The 18,136-nt window shown below is 37.5% G+C and overlaps 1 protein-coding gene and 1 pseudogene across 1 annotated transcript; both read right to left on the bottom strand.

The window, feature by feature from the left end:
* Window positions 1–6,700: 6,700 nt before the first annotated feature.
* On the bottom strand, window positions 6,701–14,778 carry LOC138891416 (subtilisin-like protease 4; annotated as a pseudogene).
* A 660-nt stretch (window positions 14,779–15,438) lies between these two features.
* LOC104121496 (subtilisin-like protease) lies at window positions 15,439–17,854 on the bottom strand. Its single transcript, XM_070195522.1, has one exon. The coding sequence runs from the start codon at window positions 17,837–17,839 to the stop codon at window positions 15,650–15,652; it is 2,190 nt and encodes a 729-aa protein (XP_070051623.1). The 5' UTR covers window positions 17,840–17,854; the 3' UTR covers window positions 15,439–15,649.
* Between the last annotated feature and the right edge of the window lie 282 nt (window positions 17,855–18,136).

Genomic DNA, 18,136 nt, shown 5'->3' with positions numbered 1-18,136 from the left:
ATATAAAAGATACTATGCTTTATGCAAAGGATAATATCTCTTCTAAGGATATTAAATCTATGTTAAAATCAAAAGAACAGATAGATAGTGATATTACTGGGGAAGCTAGTGGAACTCAAGCGGAAGTTGGCTTGTTTGTTAGGGGCAAATCCGACTCCATATCTAGATACAATAATTTACAATGTCACTATTGTCATAAGAAAGGTCACAATATCTCTGAAATCTATAAACTGAAAAATAAAGAAAAGCATAAAGAAAGAAAAAATGAGCACAAAAATACTAACACCGCCAAAGCTAGTATAGCAACTGATGAGATTGAGGGAACTATATTTTTAGCAACTGAAACTAGTTTCAGATTAGACAATGAGTGGATTTTAGATTCCGGTTGTTCATATCATATGTGTCCTAGTAGGGACTTGTTTTCTACATATGATTCAGTTGCAGGTGGAGTTGTCCAATTGGGTAACAATGTTACTTGCAACGTTATTGGCGAAGGTACAATTCGGTTCAGAATGCACGATGATGTTGTGAGAACTCTCACTAATGTTAGATATGTTCCTCAGTTGAAGAAACATCTCATATCTTTGGGCACTTTAGAATCCCTAGGGTGCAAATTCACAAGTGAAGGTGGAATTTTAAAAGTTTTTGAAGATGCTCTTGTGATCATGAAAGCACACAGATCTGGTTCGTTGTATACTTTATTGGGCTCCACTGTTATAGGCCCTACTGCAGTTTCGGTATCAGACAACTTGTCTGATTTTGATGGCATTAAATTTTGACATAAGCCCATTGGGGCTTTTGCGGAGAAGGTGAAGCAAATTTACTATATTAGCCAAAATTAGGCCAAGGTGGAGATTTGTAAAAGGTGGCCTTATTTTTAGGCTTTTTATTTGTGAGCCTTGTTGGCACATTTGAAGCCTTTTATTTAAGGCCTTGTTGGCCAAATAAATGGCCTTGTATTTTGAGAGGATGTGGCCAATTGTTGGCCAAGCATTTCTTTCTTCTCTTCCTATATAATGAGGACTCTCTACTCCTTTGGAAATACACCAACAAGACTTGAGTCTTCATTTCTTGTTTCTTCTTTTCTTCCGTTATTAAGAGTATTTTGTATGAGAGTTAGTGTTGGGAAGCACATGTGTGAACCCTTTCTTTGGAGTGATCTTGTGAGGTTATTCCCTTAGGGTATTTGGGATTAATTAGAGTATTTACTCTAATTTTGTACTCTCTTTTGTACTTTTATTGTTATAGTAAATTGTTCCTCTCCGCTTGTGGACGTAGGTCACTTTGACCGAACCACGTTAAATTTGTGTCTTCTTTATCTATTTTAATTGTCGTTGTTATCAACTTCCATTGTCTTTGTTATTGCCATTATACCGTTGTTTGGCTATATTCCGCACTATCCGGGTTCCCGATCCTAACAATTTGGTATCAGAGCCGGATCAAACTGGGTTTATTTCAGTAGCCAATATGATTCTAACAAAGACCTATGTTGAGAAATTTTACCGAAATGCAAACTTCGGAATGTGGCAATTAAAGATGGAAGCTTTCCTCATTCAGGATGGCTTAGACTTGGCGTTACAAAGAAATGAGAAGAAGCCGAATAAAATGACGGATGAGGAGTTTGCAGTCATAGACAAAAGGGCAAAAGCAGGTATCATTTTAAATCTCTCAAATGAGGTTTTACATGAAATTTCTGTAGAAACCATAGCCAAAGGAATGTGGGAAAAATTGAAAACCTTATATATGAAGAGGACAGTGGAAAATAGACTTTACCTGAAGCAGAAGCTTTACACAATTAGTATGGGTGAAGGTACCTCTATTCTCTCTCATCTTGACACCTTTGATTCCATTCTTATGGATTTGAGTAATATAGATGCTGAAATTAAAGATGAGGATCAAACCGTGTTACTGCTTTGTTCTCTACCCCCATCTTTTAAGCATATAGAAGATACTACGCTTTATGCAAAGGATAATATCTCTTATAAGGATATTAAATCTATCTTAAAATTAAAAGAACGGATAGATAGTGATATTACTGGGGAAGCTAGTGGAACTCAAGCGGAAGTTGGCTTGTTTGTTAGGGGCAAATCCGACTCCATATTTAGATACAATAATTTACAATATCGCTATTGTCATAAGAAAGGTCACAATATCTCTAAATGCTATAAACTGAAAAATAAAGAAAAGCATAAAGAAAGAAAAAATGAGCACAAAAATACTGACACCGTCGAAGCTAGTGTAGCAACTGATGAGATTGAGGGAACTATATTTTTAGCAACTAAAACTAGTTTCAGATTAGGCAATAAGTGGATTTTAGATTCTGGTTGTTCATATCATATGTGTCCCAGCAGGGACTTATTTTCTACATATGATTCAGTTGCAGGTGGAGTTGTCCAACTAGGTAACAATGTTACTTGCAACGTTATTGGCAAAGGTACAATTCGATTCAGAATGCACGATGATGTGGTGAGAACTCTCACTGATGTTAGATATGTTCCTGAGTTGAAGAAAAATCTCATATCTTTTGGCGCTTTAGAATCCCTAGGGTGCAAATTCACTAGTGAATGTGGAGTTTTAAAAGTTTTTGAGGATGCTCATTTGATCATGAAAGCACACAGATCTGGTTCGTTATATACTTTATTGGGCTCCACTGTTATAGGCCCTACTGCAGTTTCAATATTAGACAACTTGTCTGATTTTGATGGCATTAAATTTTGACATATGACCATTGAGACTTTTGCGGAGAAGGTGAAGCAAATTTACTATATTAGCCAAAATTAGGCCAAGGTGGAGATTTGTAAAAGGTGGCCTTATTTTTAGGCTTTTTATTTGTGAGCCTTGTTGGTACATTTGGAGCCTTTTATTTAAGGCCTTGTTGGCCAAATAAATGGCCTTGTATTTTGAGAGGATGTGGCCAATTGTTGGCCAAGCATTTCTTTCTTCTCTTCCTATATAATGAGGACTATCTACTCATTTGGAAACACACCAACAAGACTTGAGTCTTCATTTCTTGTTTCTTCCTTTCTTCCTTTATTAAGAGTGTTTTGTATGAGACTTAGTGTTGGGAAGCACTTGTGTGAACCCTTTCTTTGGAGTGATCTTGTGAGGTTATTACCTTAGGGTATTTGGGATTAATTAGAGTATTTACTCTAATTTTGTACTCACTTTTGTACTTTTATTGTTATAGTAAATTGCTCCTCTCCGTTTGTGGACGTAGGTCACTTTGACCAAACCACGTTAAATTTGTGTCTTCTTTATCTACTTTAATTGTCGTTGTTATCAACTTTCATTGTCTTTGTTATTGCCATTATACCGTTGTTTGGCTATATTCCGCACTACCTGGGTTCCCGATCCTAACAAATTGGTATCAGAGCCGGATCAAACTGGGTTTATTTTAGTAGCCAATATGATTCTAACAAAGACCTATGTTGAGAAATTAGACCGAAGTGCAAACTTCGGAATGAGACAATTAAAGATGGAAGCTATCCTAATTCAGGATGGCTTAGACTTGGCGTTACAAGAAAAGGAGAAGAAGCCGGATAAAATAACGGATGAGGAGTTTGCAGTCATAGACAAAAGGGCAAAAGTAGGTATTATTTTAAATCTCTCAAATGAGGTTTTACGTGAAGTTTCTGTAAAAACCATAGCCAAAGGCATGTGGGAAAAATTGAAAACCTTATATATGAAGAGGACGGTGGAAAATAGACTTTACCTGAAGCAGAAGCTTTATACAATTCTTATGGGTGAAGGTACCTCTATTCTCTCTCATCTTGACACCTTTGATTCCATTCTTATGGATTTGAGTAATATAGATGCTGAAATTGAAGATGAGGATCAAGCCGTGTTACTGCTTTGTCTCTACCCCATCTTTTAACCATATAAAAGATACTATGCTCTATGCAAATGATAATATCTCTTATAAGGATATTAAATCTATCTTAAAATCAAAAGAACAGATAGATAGTGATATTACTGGGGAAGCTAGTGGAACTCAAGCGGAAGTTGGCTTGTTTATTAGGGGCAAATCCGACTCCATATCTAGATACAATAATTTACAATGTCGCTATTGTTATAAGAAAGGTCACAATATCTCTAAATGCTATAAACTGAAAAATAAAGAAAAGTATAAAGAAAGAAAAAATGAGCACAAAAATACTGACACCGCCGAAGATAGTGTAGCAACTGATGAGATTGAGGGAACTATATTTTTAGCAACTGAAACTAGTTTCAGATTAGACAATGAGTGGATTTTAGATTCCGGTTGTTCATATCATATGTGTCCCAGCAGGGACTTATTTTCTACATATGATTCAGTTGCAGGTGGAGTTGTCCAACTAGGTAACAATGTTACTTGCAACGTTATTGGCAAAGGTACAATTCGATTCAGAATGTACGATGATGTGGTGAGAACTCTCACTGATGTTAGATATATTCCTGAGTTGAAGAAACATCTCATATCTTTGGGCACTTTAGAATCCCTAGGGTGCAAATTCACTAGTGAAGGTGGAGTTTTAAAAGTTTTTGAAGATGCTCTTGTGATCATGAAAGCACACAGATCTGGTTCGTTGTATACCTTATTGGGCTCCACTGTTATAGGCCCTACTGCAGTTTCGGTATCAGACAACTTGTCTGATTTTGATGGCATTAAATTTTGACATATGCCCATTGGGGCTTTTGCGGAGAAGGTGAAGCAAATTTACTATATTAGCCAAAATTAGGCCAAGGTGGAGATTTGTAAAAGGTGGCCTTATTTTTAGGCTTTTTATTTGTGAGCCTTGTTGGCACATTTGGAGCCTTTTATTTAAGGCCTTGTTGGCCAAATAAATGGTCTTGTATTTTGAGAGGATGTGGTCAATTGTTAGCCAAGCATTTCTTTCTTCTCTTCCTATATAATGAGGACTCTCTACTCATTTGGAAACACATCAACAAGACTTGAGTCTTTATTTCTTGTTTCTTCCTTTATTAAGAGTGTTTTGTATGAGAGTTAGTGTTGGGAAGCACTTGTGTGAACCCTTTCTTTGGAGTGATCTTGTGAGGTTATTCTCTTAGGGTATTTGGGATTAATTACAGTATTTTTTCTAATTTTGTACTCTCTTTTGTACTTTTATTGTTATAGTAAATTGCCCTCTCCGCTTGTGGACGTAGGTCACTTTGACCGAACCACGTTAAATTTGTGTCTTCTTTATCTACTTTAATTGTCGTTGTTATCAACTTCCATTGTCATTGTTATTGCCATTATACCGTTGTTTGGTTATATTTCGCACTACCCGGGTTCTCGATCCTAACACTTTCTTTCACATCAATAGTTTCCAAAGACTCGGTACTGCAAAATGGGGCCATCGAATTACTAGTATTTGTTCCAGGGTAAACTAATGGCAGCAGAGTTTGAGAGAAGTCTTCAGGTTGGAAAGCTGATTCACCATCAATTTCTTCACCGTTTCCTAGCAGTACGGTTGCCCTTAATTTTCTATGAGTGGTGCTAGCACCAACTGTGAGAAGCCATGGAGCTCCATTTGCTACTGTGCCATGTTCTGGACCTGTATTACCAGTTGTGGTGCTCACAATAATGCCATTTTGAATCGCAGTAAATGAACTGAGTGCAATAGAGTCCCCCCAGAAAGGTCTAGAGATGTCATCAATGGAAATTGAAATTACATCAACACCATCTTCAATTGCAGCATCCATAGCAGCAAACGTGTCACTCTCAGAACAAGCAGGCTAAGACTGTTGCCGGAGGGATCTACTTCTGACGGAATAAACCCAAGGACCAATTCTCTGCTAAATGTTAAAAGTATAATATTAATTTGTGGTTTGCTCATTTTCAAGGAAGGAATTTGGAATCTTGTGCAGAAATTAAGAAGCATTAGAGGGATTACTCCTATATGATAGACAAATTACTGTTAACAGTGTTGCACTCTTTACCAATTATCCTCTAGGATGCTTGCTTTTCTAGCTGATATATGTGCGTAAACCAAAAAAAAAAAAAAACGAAGAGTGAAGCATGTACTAGATTTTACTTCTTTGCTGGCCATGTTACTTTTTCGGATTTGCATTCTGTTATTCTTTTGTGCAGAATCATAAGTTCATATGTCGCTCCGTTATGTAATTTCTCTTTGCAATTTTCACCATTTTTTTTGTTATCACGATCTACCTTTAATTGAGATTGGGTTAAGATTTCATGTGCCCCCTCACTATCCGTATATCGTATTGATTTAAAATTTCATGTGAGTTTAGATTAGTGATTTTTTTAATTTTTTTATTTATTTACGATATGCCAGTGAGATTAAGTTGATGAAAAATTATGTGATTTGTGCGGGATGCTTAAAAGTTCGCTAAACTTAATCTTACGCGTAACATGTTGGATTTGGTGGGAATTTGAGTTTGATTTTGGCAATTCAACTTTAGACCAGTACGTCCCAAGTGCTGAAATTTGATTCCAAGGTGGCTAAACTTAAAATACTGTATGTTTCGGCTAAGCTTTAAATAGCGGTCCTAAAAGCGGCTATTTGTGCACTTCGCTTCACTTTAAAGGATCACATATCCATGGACTGTATAAATTACTTTTGTACTATAAATGTAATTGAAGTAATTAAACCATGTTATTTACCATTTATTTTAAGGTTACATATTTACACTTCTTATAGAGAGCTACATGTAGTAATTGTCCTTTGGTTATGTAAAGCTTTTTACAGCATTTCGGTAAAGCTTAAGAAAAGATACTCATTTCGATATGCATTCAGAGAAACTACAAAAGATGGACATGTAGAACTTAGAAGCGAAATTGAATAGCTTCTCAAAGTACATAAAGTAAAATTTTATATAACTCGATATAGATTATTCTAAGGCTTGAAACTTGAAAGTAAGATATCCTATTGTTGCATCGAAAATCGTTAAGAAAATTTCATATTGATCGATGCATGCGAAGCTTCCTAGCTCAGTACTATTCCAAGGTAATTACGATTGGACTCCTAACGAAGTGCTTGGATGAAGCCCATCTCAAGTATCCTTGAACAAAAGTGGCATTGATGTTTGAAGTACTTGATCGGCTTAATGTTACTTGATATGTTTTCTTCTGATTCAGCTCAGAGAAATTCAAGAGAGGAGGTTCAACTCTCACGTCAACGCCTTGGGGTGGCACAATCTCCACAGTATAGGATGAGACAGCTGCACCAACATTAGTCACAGTCCTAGTATATGTTTGAGCTTCTAATCCAAGTCCAATTGAAAAAGAAGGATAATTTAGTTCTGCTTCGGGAAGGGTTGATGAGCAGTTCACTTTTCTCAATACAAACATACTAACTACTCTGCTGGAGTAGTTTAGTCCACACAAGTAAGGAATATAATCATCGGGCTGAATGTCATAGATTAAGCCTGGATCGTTCGCTCGTAATGGATTAACATGTCCTGCACCAGTGGCAAAGAAGTCAGCAGTAAGGCCTCTTTCATCCTCAATTGGTTTGCCACCAAGGTGTTGCGGAAGCCGAATATATAGAGAGTGATTAAATCACAACTACTATATCTAAAGGTAGTTAATAAATAGTAAATGAGACAATAATAAAATGAACACCAAAAATTAACGAGGTTGGGCAAAATTTAATTTTTGCCTAGTCCTCGGATACAATCAACTCAAATTTATTTCACTCCAAAAATACAAGTGAAATACTACAAAGGAGAAAGAAGATTCAAATGCCTTAGGAGATAAGAAGGCAAGTGAGAGATGTTTACAAATGAACAAAACCCTTGCTATTTATAGAAGAGAAATGGCCTTAATAATGTCATGTATGACATCATATTAAGTGTGAACATGCAATGTAAATGCATGAAAAATGCATCTACCAATTTCTTCCTAAAAGGAGGCTTCAAATGTTCACACTAGTTCACATTAATCTTGTCAAAATTCAACAAATCTCTACCTTGGCAAGATTCTACTTTTGCAATTTTCTCTTACTGATAAATTTTGATTGTGTCTTCAACTCCAATCTTCAAAGTTCAACAATGTTGATCAAGTTCAAACAATGTTGAAACTTGATCGCAATCACTACTTTTGTTAGCATATCGGCATGATTGTCTGTAGTCCGAATTTTTTGCACCATGACTCCACCTTCTTCTATAATATCTCGTACAAAATAATATCGAACATCAATGTGCTTCGTCCTTGCATGATAAACTTGGTTCTTTGCTAATTGGATAGCACCCTGACTATCATAAAATAGTGTGATATTTTCTTGACCAATACCAAGATCTCTAAGCAACCCTTGAAGCCAAATTGCCTCCTTTACAGCCTCCGTAATTGCCATGTACTCTGCCTCAGTAGTAGACAAAGCAACCGTTGACTGCAAAGTAGAATTCCAACTAACTGGTGCATTTGCAATAGTGAAAACATAACCAGTAGTTGATCTACGCTTGTCCAAATCACCCGCAAATCCGAGTCACAATATCCAACCAGATACTGACTATCTTCCTGCTCAAAAATCAATCCAACATCTACAGTATTACAAATATACCGTAGAATCCATTTCACAGCTTGCCAATGCTCCTTTCCTGGATCATGCATATACCTGCTTACAACTCCGATAGCATGTGAAATATCAGGTCTTGTGCAAACCATTGCATACATCAAGCTACCAACGGCATTCGCATATGGCACTCTTGACATATACTCTTGTTCAGCTTCATTCTTCGGCGACATAGCAACACTAAGCTTAAAGTGAGGAACAAGAGGAGTGCTAACCAACTTCGTGTTCTCATTCATGCCAAATCGATCTATTACTTTCTTCAAGTATTCTTTCTGAGATAGATAGAGTTTCTTTGAATGTCTATCTCTTTTTATCTCCATGCCAAGAATTTTCTTCGCCTCACCTAAATCCTTCATCTCAAACTCCTTTCTTAGTTGAATCTTCAACTTCTCAATTTTCTCTTGACTTTTGGAAGCTATCAACATATCATCAACGTATAGGAGAAGATATATGAAGGATCCATCTTCAAGCTTGCGCAAATACACATAATGATCATATTTGCTTCTTTTGTACTTCTGCCGTAACATAAACTTATCAAATCGTTTGTACCATTGTCTAGAAGATTGTTTCAATCCGTACAACGATTTTTCAAGTTTGCACACCATATTTTCCTTTTCAGCAACTTTGAATCCTTCTGGCTGAGTCATATAGATTTTCTCTTCCAAGTCTCTATGTAAAAATGCAGTTTTTATATCTAACTGAACTAGTTCCAAATTCAACTGTGCTACCAAAGCCAAGAAAACTCTAATGGAGGAGTGTTTAACGACTGGAGAAAATATCTCATTGTAATCAATTCCCTCCTTTTGAGCGTACCCTTTGGCCACCAATCTTGCTTTGTAGTGAACATCTTCTTGGTTAGGAAATCCTTCTTTCTTTGCAAATACCCATTTGCACCCAATTGCTTTCTTGCCCTTCGGGAGATTGGCCAATTTTCATGTGCAATTCTGATAAAGGGACTACATTTCTTCATTCATGGCAATCCTCCACTTATCTTCTTCTGAACTTTGGACTGCATCTTTATAAGTGATAGGAACACCATCAGCTACAATTGAGGCTGCACAAGCCACCGTCTCTATGAGACGAACAGGTTTTTTTATTGTTCTTTTTGGCTTGCTGGTTGCTATTGATTCAAGTTGTTGTTGGGGTTCCTGAGTTGGAATCTCCCCTTCCACTGACTCTTCTTCCAGGGAAAAATTTTCTATTGTTTCCTCATTTTCTCCCTGTGTTGGGAAAATTAATTTTCCCTCAAACTCCACCTGCTTTGAAGCACCATCAGTTTGTTTGACATCTTCAAATGTCACCTTATCTATTATGGCAGATTCATCAAAGGTAACATCTTTGCTGAATATAACTTTTCTTGTCTCTGGACACCATAATCGGTATCCTTTGACTCCAGAAGTAATCCCCATAAATATAGCTTTCTTTGCCCTCGGATCCAATTTTGACTCTTTCACATGATAATATGCACTTGAGCCAAACACATGTAAAAAATTATAATCTTCAGCAGTTTTTCCATACCATTTTTCAAATGGTGTCTTGCCTCCAATAGCGGCAGATGGTAGACGATTAATGAGGTGGCATGCATATGTTATTGCCTCAACCCAAAATTCTTTGCCCAAGCCAGCATTGGACAACATATACCAAACCTTCTCCAGCAAAGTCCGGTTCTTGCGTTCTGCCACTCCATTCTGTTGTGGTGTATTTCTGACGGTGAAATGTCTCAAAATTCCATCATCTTCACAAATCTTATTGTAAAGATCATTTTTGTATTCTCCACCATTATCTGTGCGAAGATACTTTATCTTTCTGCCTGTTTGAGTCTCTATCATCGCCTTCCATTTGAGAAAAATTTCCAGCACCTCATCTTTGGTTTTCATAGTATACACCCACACTTTCCGGAAAAAGTCATCAATAAAGGTTACAAAATAGTGTTTTCCACCTAATGAAGGTGTTTTGGAAGCACCCCAAACATTAGAGTGAACATAATCCAAAATACTTTTAGTATTACGGATTGCTGTTCCAAATTTAACCCTTGTTTGTTTCCCCTTGACACAATGCTCACAAAACTCCAAATTGCAAGTCTTTACTCCTTTTAACAATCTTTGATCTGATAAAATCTTTAAGGATTTTTCTCCAGCATGTCCCAAGCGCATGTGCCATAGCTTGGTTGCTTCTGCCTCCTTGTCATCATTGGATGTCACTGTTGCTGTCCCAATAACTGTACTACCGCGATAGTGGTACATGTTATTATTTCGGCGGATTCCCTTCATTACCACTAGTGCACCAGAGCATATTCTCATTACCCCATTTTCTGCAACGACTTTGAGCCCCTTTGACTCTAGGGCTCCTACAGAAATGAAATTTTTCTTCAATTCCGGTACGTATCGAACATCTGTTAATGTTCTGATCAATCCATCATGGTTCCTTAATCGGATTGAACCAATACCATATGCAGTAAGAGGATTGTTATTTGCTGTGTGAATAACTCCACATTATCCTTCTTGAAAATCAACGAACCAGTCCTTGTTGGGACACATATGATAGCTACAAGCTGAATCCATCAGCCATATGTCAGATGGTTTGAATGGCTCAGTTGTAACTAGCGAGAAATCAGAGTCGTCACAATCAGCTACATTTGAATCCATGACAGCCTTTCCATTGTTAGGTTTGGCCTTGTTTTTCAACTTTGGACAGTCTTTCTTCCAATACCCCTTTTCTAGGTAAAAGGCACATTCATTTTTGCTGGGTCTGGATCTTGACTTGGATCTTCCTTTCTTCGTTCTCATATGATTTTGAGAACGACCTCTCACGACCAGTGCTTCTCTTTCTCCACTCTTTTATTTTTCTCTCTTTCTTTGTTCATAGCTGTACAAGGCAGAACAAACTTCTTTGAGAGACACTTCATCATTCCCATGAAGTAGAGTAGTTTCTAGGTACTCGTACTCATCGGAAAGTGAACTTAATAACATTAAGGCTATATCTCCATCATTAAAAGTCACGTCCATATTCTGCAAATCTGTCGCCAACTTATTAAAGCTGGTGATATGATCATTCATTGTAGTACCAGGAACATATGTGAAGCGTAACAGTCTTTTTTCATGTAAAGTTTATTTTGACTGTTTTTCTTCAAGAATTTATCCTCCAACGCATTCCACAATTTACTTGCAGAAGTTTCTTTTGTGTATGGATACTTCTGTTCTCTTGCGAGGTAAGATCGAATGGTACCACAAGCAACACGGTTGATAATCTTCCAATCTCCTTCTCCGATATTGTCTGGTTTATTTTCTTCTATGGCAATATCTAACCCTTGTTGAAAAAGGACATCAAGAACCTCAGCTTGCCACATCCCGAAATGTCCTGACCTGTCAAAAATTTTAACTGTAAATTTCGCATTTGACATAATTCTTGTCATAAGCGAAGATGCCAACGACGTATTACTGACACCCGATGTGGACTCTTCATTTTTATTATCTCCCATTTTGCTATAGATACTATTTATTTACTAACAGTACAGAACACCAAAGTAATTCTTTTCTGATGTGGAAGTTCAGACTTTGCTGCAACCACAGAGCATACTAAGATAGAACCTTGGCTCTGATACCAATTGTTGTAGAAGCCGAATATATAGAGAGTGATTAAATCACAACTACTATATCTAAAGGTAGCTAATAAATATTAAATGAGACAATAATAAAATGAACACCAGAAATTAACGAGGTTCGGCAAAATTTAATTTTTGCCTAGTCCTCGGACACAATCAACTCAAATTTATTTCACTCCAAAAATACAAGTGAAATACTACAAGAGAGAAAGAAGATTCAAATGCCTTAGGAGATAAGAAGGCAAGTGAGAGATATTTACAAATGAACAAAACCCTTGCTATTTATAGGAGAAATGGCATTAATAATGTCATGCATGACATCATATTAAGTGTGAACATGCAATGTAAATGCATGAAAAATGCATCTACCAATTTCTTCCTAAAAGGAGGCTTCAAATGTTCACACTGGTTCACATTAATCTTGTCAAAATTCAATACAAGGTTCATGAGATCAGCTGTCGTCATGATTGCTGATTTGATAGCGGCTGGAGACCAATCAGGGTATGCACTCTTTATTAATGTTGCTATTCCAGATACGTGAGGACAAGACATTGAGGTGCCAGTTGCAAGGTTAAAAGTAGACTTCGTATCGGTATTGTTTTCAATGGAAATTAGCCATGCAGCAAGGATGTTAACACCAGGACCAATAATATCAGGTTTCAAGATTCCAGGACTTGCCAAGTTTGTGCCTCTCCCTGAAAAGCTAGCAACTGCTGGAGCATGATCATCTCCAAATATGGTTCCCTTGAATAAAAATGTGGCCAGAGGATTTGATGTTGAATTCATGTAAGCTTTGATCTTTAGTCCATCTGCATAGCTGACATGTGCTGCTGGAAGAACATGTGGATCGGCTAAGATAGTGAATCCTTGTGTTTCACTACTCATTAGTATCATTCCAGCTCCACCAGCATTCTTCACAAAATGTCCCTTGTCAATTCTAGCAATCTTACCACCAACTACACACAACACAATTTTTCCTTTGACATCAATGTTCGTCAGTGACTCCGCGCTGCAAAATGCAGCAGCACAGTCACTAACATTTGTTCCAGGGAAAATCAGTGGCAATAGCGTCTCGGAGAAGTCTTTGGGCTGGAAGGCTGATTCACCATCAATATCTTTGCCATCTCCAAGACGTATTGTCGCTCTTAATTTTCTGTCAGTGGTGCTTGCACCAACAGTGAGAAGCCATGGAGCTCCATTAAACACTAGAGCCTGGTAATGGACCCCCATTGCCAGCTGAGCAGCTGACTAGAATGCCTTTTTGCATAGCAACAAATCCACCTAGCGCAACAGCCTCTGACCAAAAATGTGTGGATTCTCGGCCTATGGAAAATGATATTACATCTTCAATTGCAGCATCAATTGCGGATAATACATCGCTTTCAGAACAGGTAAGAGTAGCATTGCAGACTTTATACATGGCAACATGTGCAAGTGGTGCCATACCAGATGCTGTGCCATTAGCCAGGCCTATAAAGTTGGCCTCGTTCACGAAATTTCCAGAAGCTGTGCTTGAAGTATGTGTTCCATGACCATTTTCATCGAGTGGCGTCCCATTGCCAAATTCCTGGAAAAACCTTGCACCAATGAGCTTGTTGTTACACGCCGTAAAGTTGAATTCACACCTGCCCTTCCACCTAGCAGGTGGAGGGGGCACTCCTTCGTCATGGAACGATGGATGGTCGGGAATTATTCCACTGTCTAAAACTCCAATTATCATACCTTTCCCATAATTTAATTTTTCCCAGAAGCCTAAGTTCTGGTGTAGCCCCAAAAAATTTGTAGTATGAGTGGTTTACGCATGCAATAATCTTCTTGGCCGGACTGATATGATCCCTTCCTTTTCTTGAAGTGCTGTTACTTCATCTGGTGTTAGCCTAGCGGCAAAGCCATTTAGGACGTTGCGATAGGAGTAAACCAGCATACGTGAGGAGGGGGATTTTTCCGAGCTTCACGTGTTTGAGGGCAAAAATGAATGGTGCCAATTATGCAAATCTTCAAAATTTGAGAAAAATTGACCTTCATCAGGTGACTCTAGATGTACAATGTAAATCTCTTTGTTGTTTTCACTTGCAAAAGTAACTATGGATTGAAGACAAATTATGGAAATGACACTCAGGTAAAGTGTTGGAGCCATGTTGAACTATAAGTGCTAATGGTGCACTCTTCTGAAGGTATAGCAACCACATATATATAAATGTTATGGTGTTCTGGTATTTAATAATCCGTCATTTAACGTTGCTTTCATTTAGAAGTCGTCGAAAGAATTTGAGTTCAGTGGAGATTTGACATTTGAGAAGAAACTGATTTGTTATGTATGTTCCGATTGGATTGATTTGAAAATCCCTCTCTGGACTATGAAATAACCGCCACAGACTTGGGCATTTGGAGCTTTGCTTGGTTGTTAGCCGAATATGAATTATTTATTTTCTACAAAACCAATCATTTGCAGGCTGAAGACTGTCATACAAATGCATATTTTTCCAAATGGCCAATCATCTGTAAGTTCTCTTTAGTGGCCAAATATCTCTATTTCTGATGGAAAGAAAACCAAGCGCTTGCTTGCTAACAAAGCTTGTTGTAAAACTCAAGAATCAACTTTTCTCGATCTTAACAGAGAACTCAAGTCGTTTTTATGTAGTTGATGTAGAAATCCTAATTTCTTCCGTACTCACCTTATATCTGTTTTTTATTCTCGGAAAATACGTCATGATTTATGATGTTTATTTACTACTATAAAATATTTTTCAAAGGAAAGGAGGAAAATGACTTCCTAACATTTTCTTTTTTACTTCCTAAATGACATCTTTAGGTCCAAAAATTCCTTTTTGAATACTTTCATAGGTCAAAATTATGCTTGAATCACAGATGATACTTTCCAGTTAATTTTACGACATGAGAAGTAGATAATAGATATGGCCCAATACAGGTTTCGGGATTTGATAATAAATTTCAGACATCTATTAACTTTACTTCTTATAGTATCATAAATTTGGGAAATGTTTAAAGAATGTTAGTAGCCATAAATCTCAGACCCCCCCCCCCCCAAAAAAAAAAAAAAACACTAGAAAAAGATAGAGCTACATAAAAAATCCGGCATTTCTTCCTTAAGGAAGGAGGTCAAACAACTAGTAGTATGATTTATGTATTCTGTTTTACATTATTAATATAGTTTCATGAGAATTTTCCTTTAATTTTCATGTAGGTGCTGTTATTGTTTGTAGTTTAACCTGTACGATCACGAGATTAACTAGGACGAGTCAAATTAGGATTCTCTATATGATCATGAGATATTCATTCATGACCTATTTCTGCTTGCACTTTAATTTTCTATATTCTTTTCAGATTATATTTTATTTCTGCAGTTAATTGGATTTGTCTTCAAGTACAAGCTTTATTTAACGCATAGTTCAATCTATTGCGACAAAAGAAAACATGTTACAAGCTAACATCAAATATCAAGGAGAGGTATACATAACTATCTCTAGGATTTATTGATCAATACCGAAGAAGCCTCCTGATGGTGCTTTCACTACTCCAAAATAACTGCAATGGGACTTCGAACAATGTGCTTATCAGATGACCATTTCAGGTATCCTTGCACAAAGTTTGTGTTGCGGCCAGTACCAGATGCTGAACGTGTAAATGTCACTTGATAGGTCATCCTCTCCTTCACTTCAGAAAAGTGCAAACTGCTAGGACTCACAGTTACCTCAACACCTTCAGGTGGTAAAATCTCCACATTGTAAGTTGAATCAGCCTCACCAACATTAGTTACAGCCCTTGTATATTCCTGAGTCTCTGATCCAAGTTTGATAGAAAATGAGGGATAGTTTAGCTCTGCCTCAGGTATACTTTTAGTGCAATTCACCTTCTTTTGAAATATCGCGCTAACTTGTTGATCTGTGTAGTTTAAACCACATAGATAAGGCACGTAATCCTGAGGTTGTATGTCATAGATTAGACCAGGATCATTTGCTCTTGTTGGATTCACATGTCCTGCTCCAATTTCAAAGACGTTAGCTGGTAAATGCAATTCATCCTCAATTGGCTTGTTTCCAAGATTAACCAAATCAGCACTGGTCATAATCGCGGACTTAATAGCAGCAGGAGACCAATCTGGATGAGCACTTTTAAGCAAAGCTGCAATTCCAGCAAGGTGAGGACAAGCCATTGATGTCCCAGAAATCATGTTGAAAGTCAAGTTTGTGTGAGTATTATTTTCAATGGAAGTTGGCCAAGCTGCGAGGATATTGAATCCAGGGCCAATAATATCTGGTTTTAGTATGCCTGGACTTGCTCTGTTTGGACCTCTAGATGAAAAGAAAGCAACTGTAGGAGCATGTTTGTCTCCAATTACAGTGCCCTTAAATAAAATACTAGCCATAGGGGTTGACGTCGAGTTTATATAGGCTATGAGATTTTGTGCATCTGCATAGCTAATGCGCGTTGCAGGAAGAACATAGTCGTGTGCAGGTATGGTGTAACCTTCAATATCGTCATTCATTAGAATCATGCCAGCAGCACCAGCATCTTTCACTGGCTTTCCTTTTGCAATTGCTGTCGCGCCACCCGTTCCACACAGCACTAATTTTCCTTCAACATTTGTAAGTGATTCTGGGCTACAAGCGAAAGCACCAAAATAACTGCTGTTCAGTGCTGGGTAAACTATTGGTACCAATGTTGGAGGGAAATCATTTGGTTGGTAAGTTGATTCACCATCAAATTGTACGCCATTTCCAAGTGCTACGGTTGCCTTCATTTGTCTATCGATCGTGCTAGCACCAACAGTAAGAATCCAAGGGGCCTCATTAGATAAGGTACCATTATATGGACCTTCATTTCCAGCTGAGCAACTTACAAGAATTCCCTTTGCCATAGAACTAAATGCACCAAGTGCAATATTGTCATCCCAAAAAGGGCCAGAAATTCCACCAATGGAAATGGATATGACATCCACACCATCATCAATCGCGGCATCCATGGCAGCCAACATGTCACTTTCGGAACACTGGCCACTTGGATTGCAAACTTTGTACATAGCCAAGTGAGCGCGGGGTGCAATACCAACGGCTGTGCCATTAGCACTTCCAAACACATTCGCGCCATCAACAAAATTTCCAGCAGCAGTGCTTGAAGTATGTGTACCATGCCCATTTTCATCTAACGGTGTTCCACCTTCAAACACCGAAAAGTCTCTTGCTCCAATGATCTTGTTGTTACATGCTGTGAAATTAAACTCGCACTTACCCTTCCATTTGGCAGGTGGAGAAGGCATTCCTTCATCATCGAACGAAGGATGTTCTGGATAAATTCCAGTGTCCAACAGACCAATAATCACACCTTCACCATAGTTAGACGTATTCCATAAGCCTAAGTTTTGGTGCAACCCAAGGAAACTTGGAGTATGAGTTGTTTGTACTCGCAATACCCTTTGAGGTCTTATGGAAATAAATCCATCCTTTGTTTCCAATGCCTTAACTTCGTCTGGTGATAATCTAGCAGCAAAACCATTGAAGACATGTCGATAGGAATATATTATGCGTGAGGACACATCAGAGAATAATGAGTACTCGTGCCAAGCATGTAGATTTTCAGGTGACTCAACGTGAGCAATATAGATTTCTGAATTACTCTGCTGAGAAAGATGATCACTGGCTAATATGATGGATATATGAGAACTTACAATCAACAAGAAAGTAAGGAAAACCATCAAAGCCATGTGTTTGCAATGGAGTCAAAACTCCTAGAATTTGGCTTTTATATTGTTTCTTCAACTGATATAACTATGTTCAACTATAGTTTTATTCATCATATACTTCAAGAACTTATCAATAGAACATTGGTAACTTCAGTAGCTTTGGAGTACTCATCTTTGCATTGTATAGAAATACAACTTTCCTAGTAAATAGCAATCTAAGCCATGTTTTTCCATTTTCATATAATATTATGTTTATATAGATTTTAAAGATGATAAGTACATCTATTTCCTAAAAGATTGCAGTGCTGAGGGATTTAA

The sequence above is a fragment of the Nicotiana tomentosiformis genome, chromosome 2 (assembly GCF_000390325.3).
Source record: "Nicotiana tomentosiformis chromosome 2, ASM39032v3, whole genome shotgun sequence".
NCBI lineage: Eukaryota > Viridiplantae > Streptophyta > Magnoliopsida > Solanales > Solanaceae > Nicotiana > Nicotiana tomentosiformis.
Note: the sequence above shows the minus strand (reverse complement) of the source record. Positions and strands in the feature narration are given on the sequence as shown.

Bases quoted from the DNA above. Each gene is read 5' to 3' on its own strand.
- LOC104121496 (XM_070195522.1), bottom strand. From the start codon at position 17,839: ATGGCTTTGATGGTTTTCCTTACTTTCTTGTTGATTGTAAGTTCTCAT.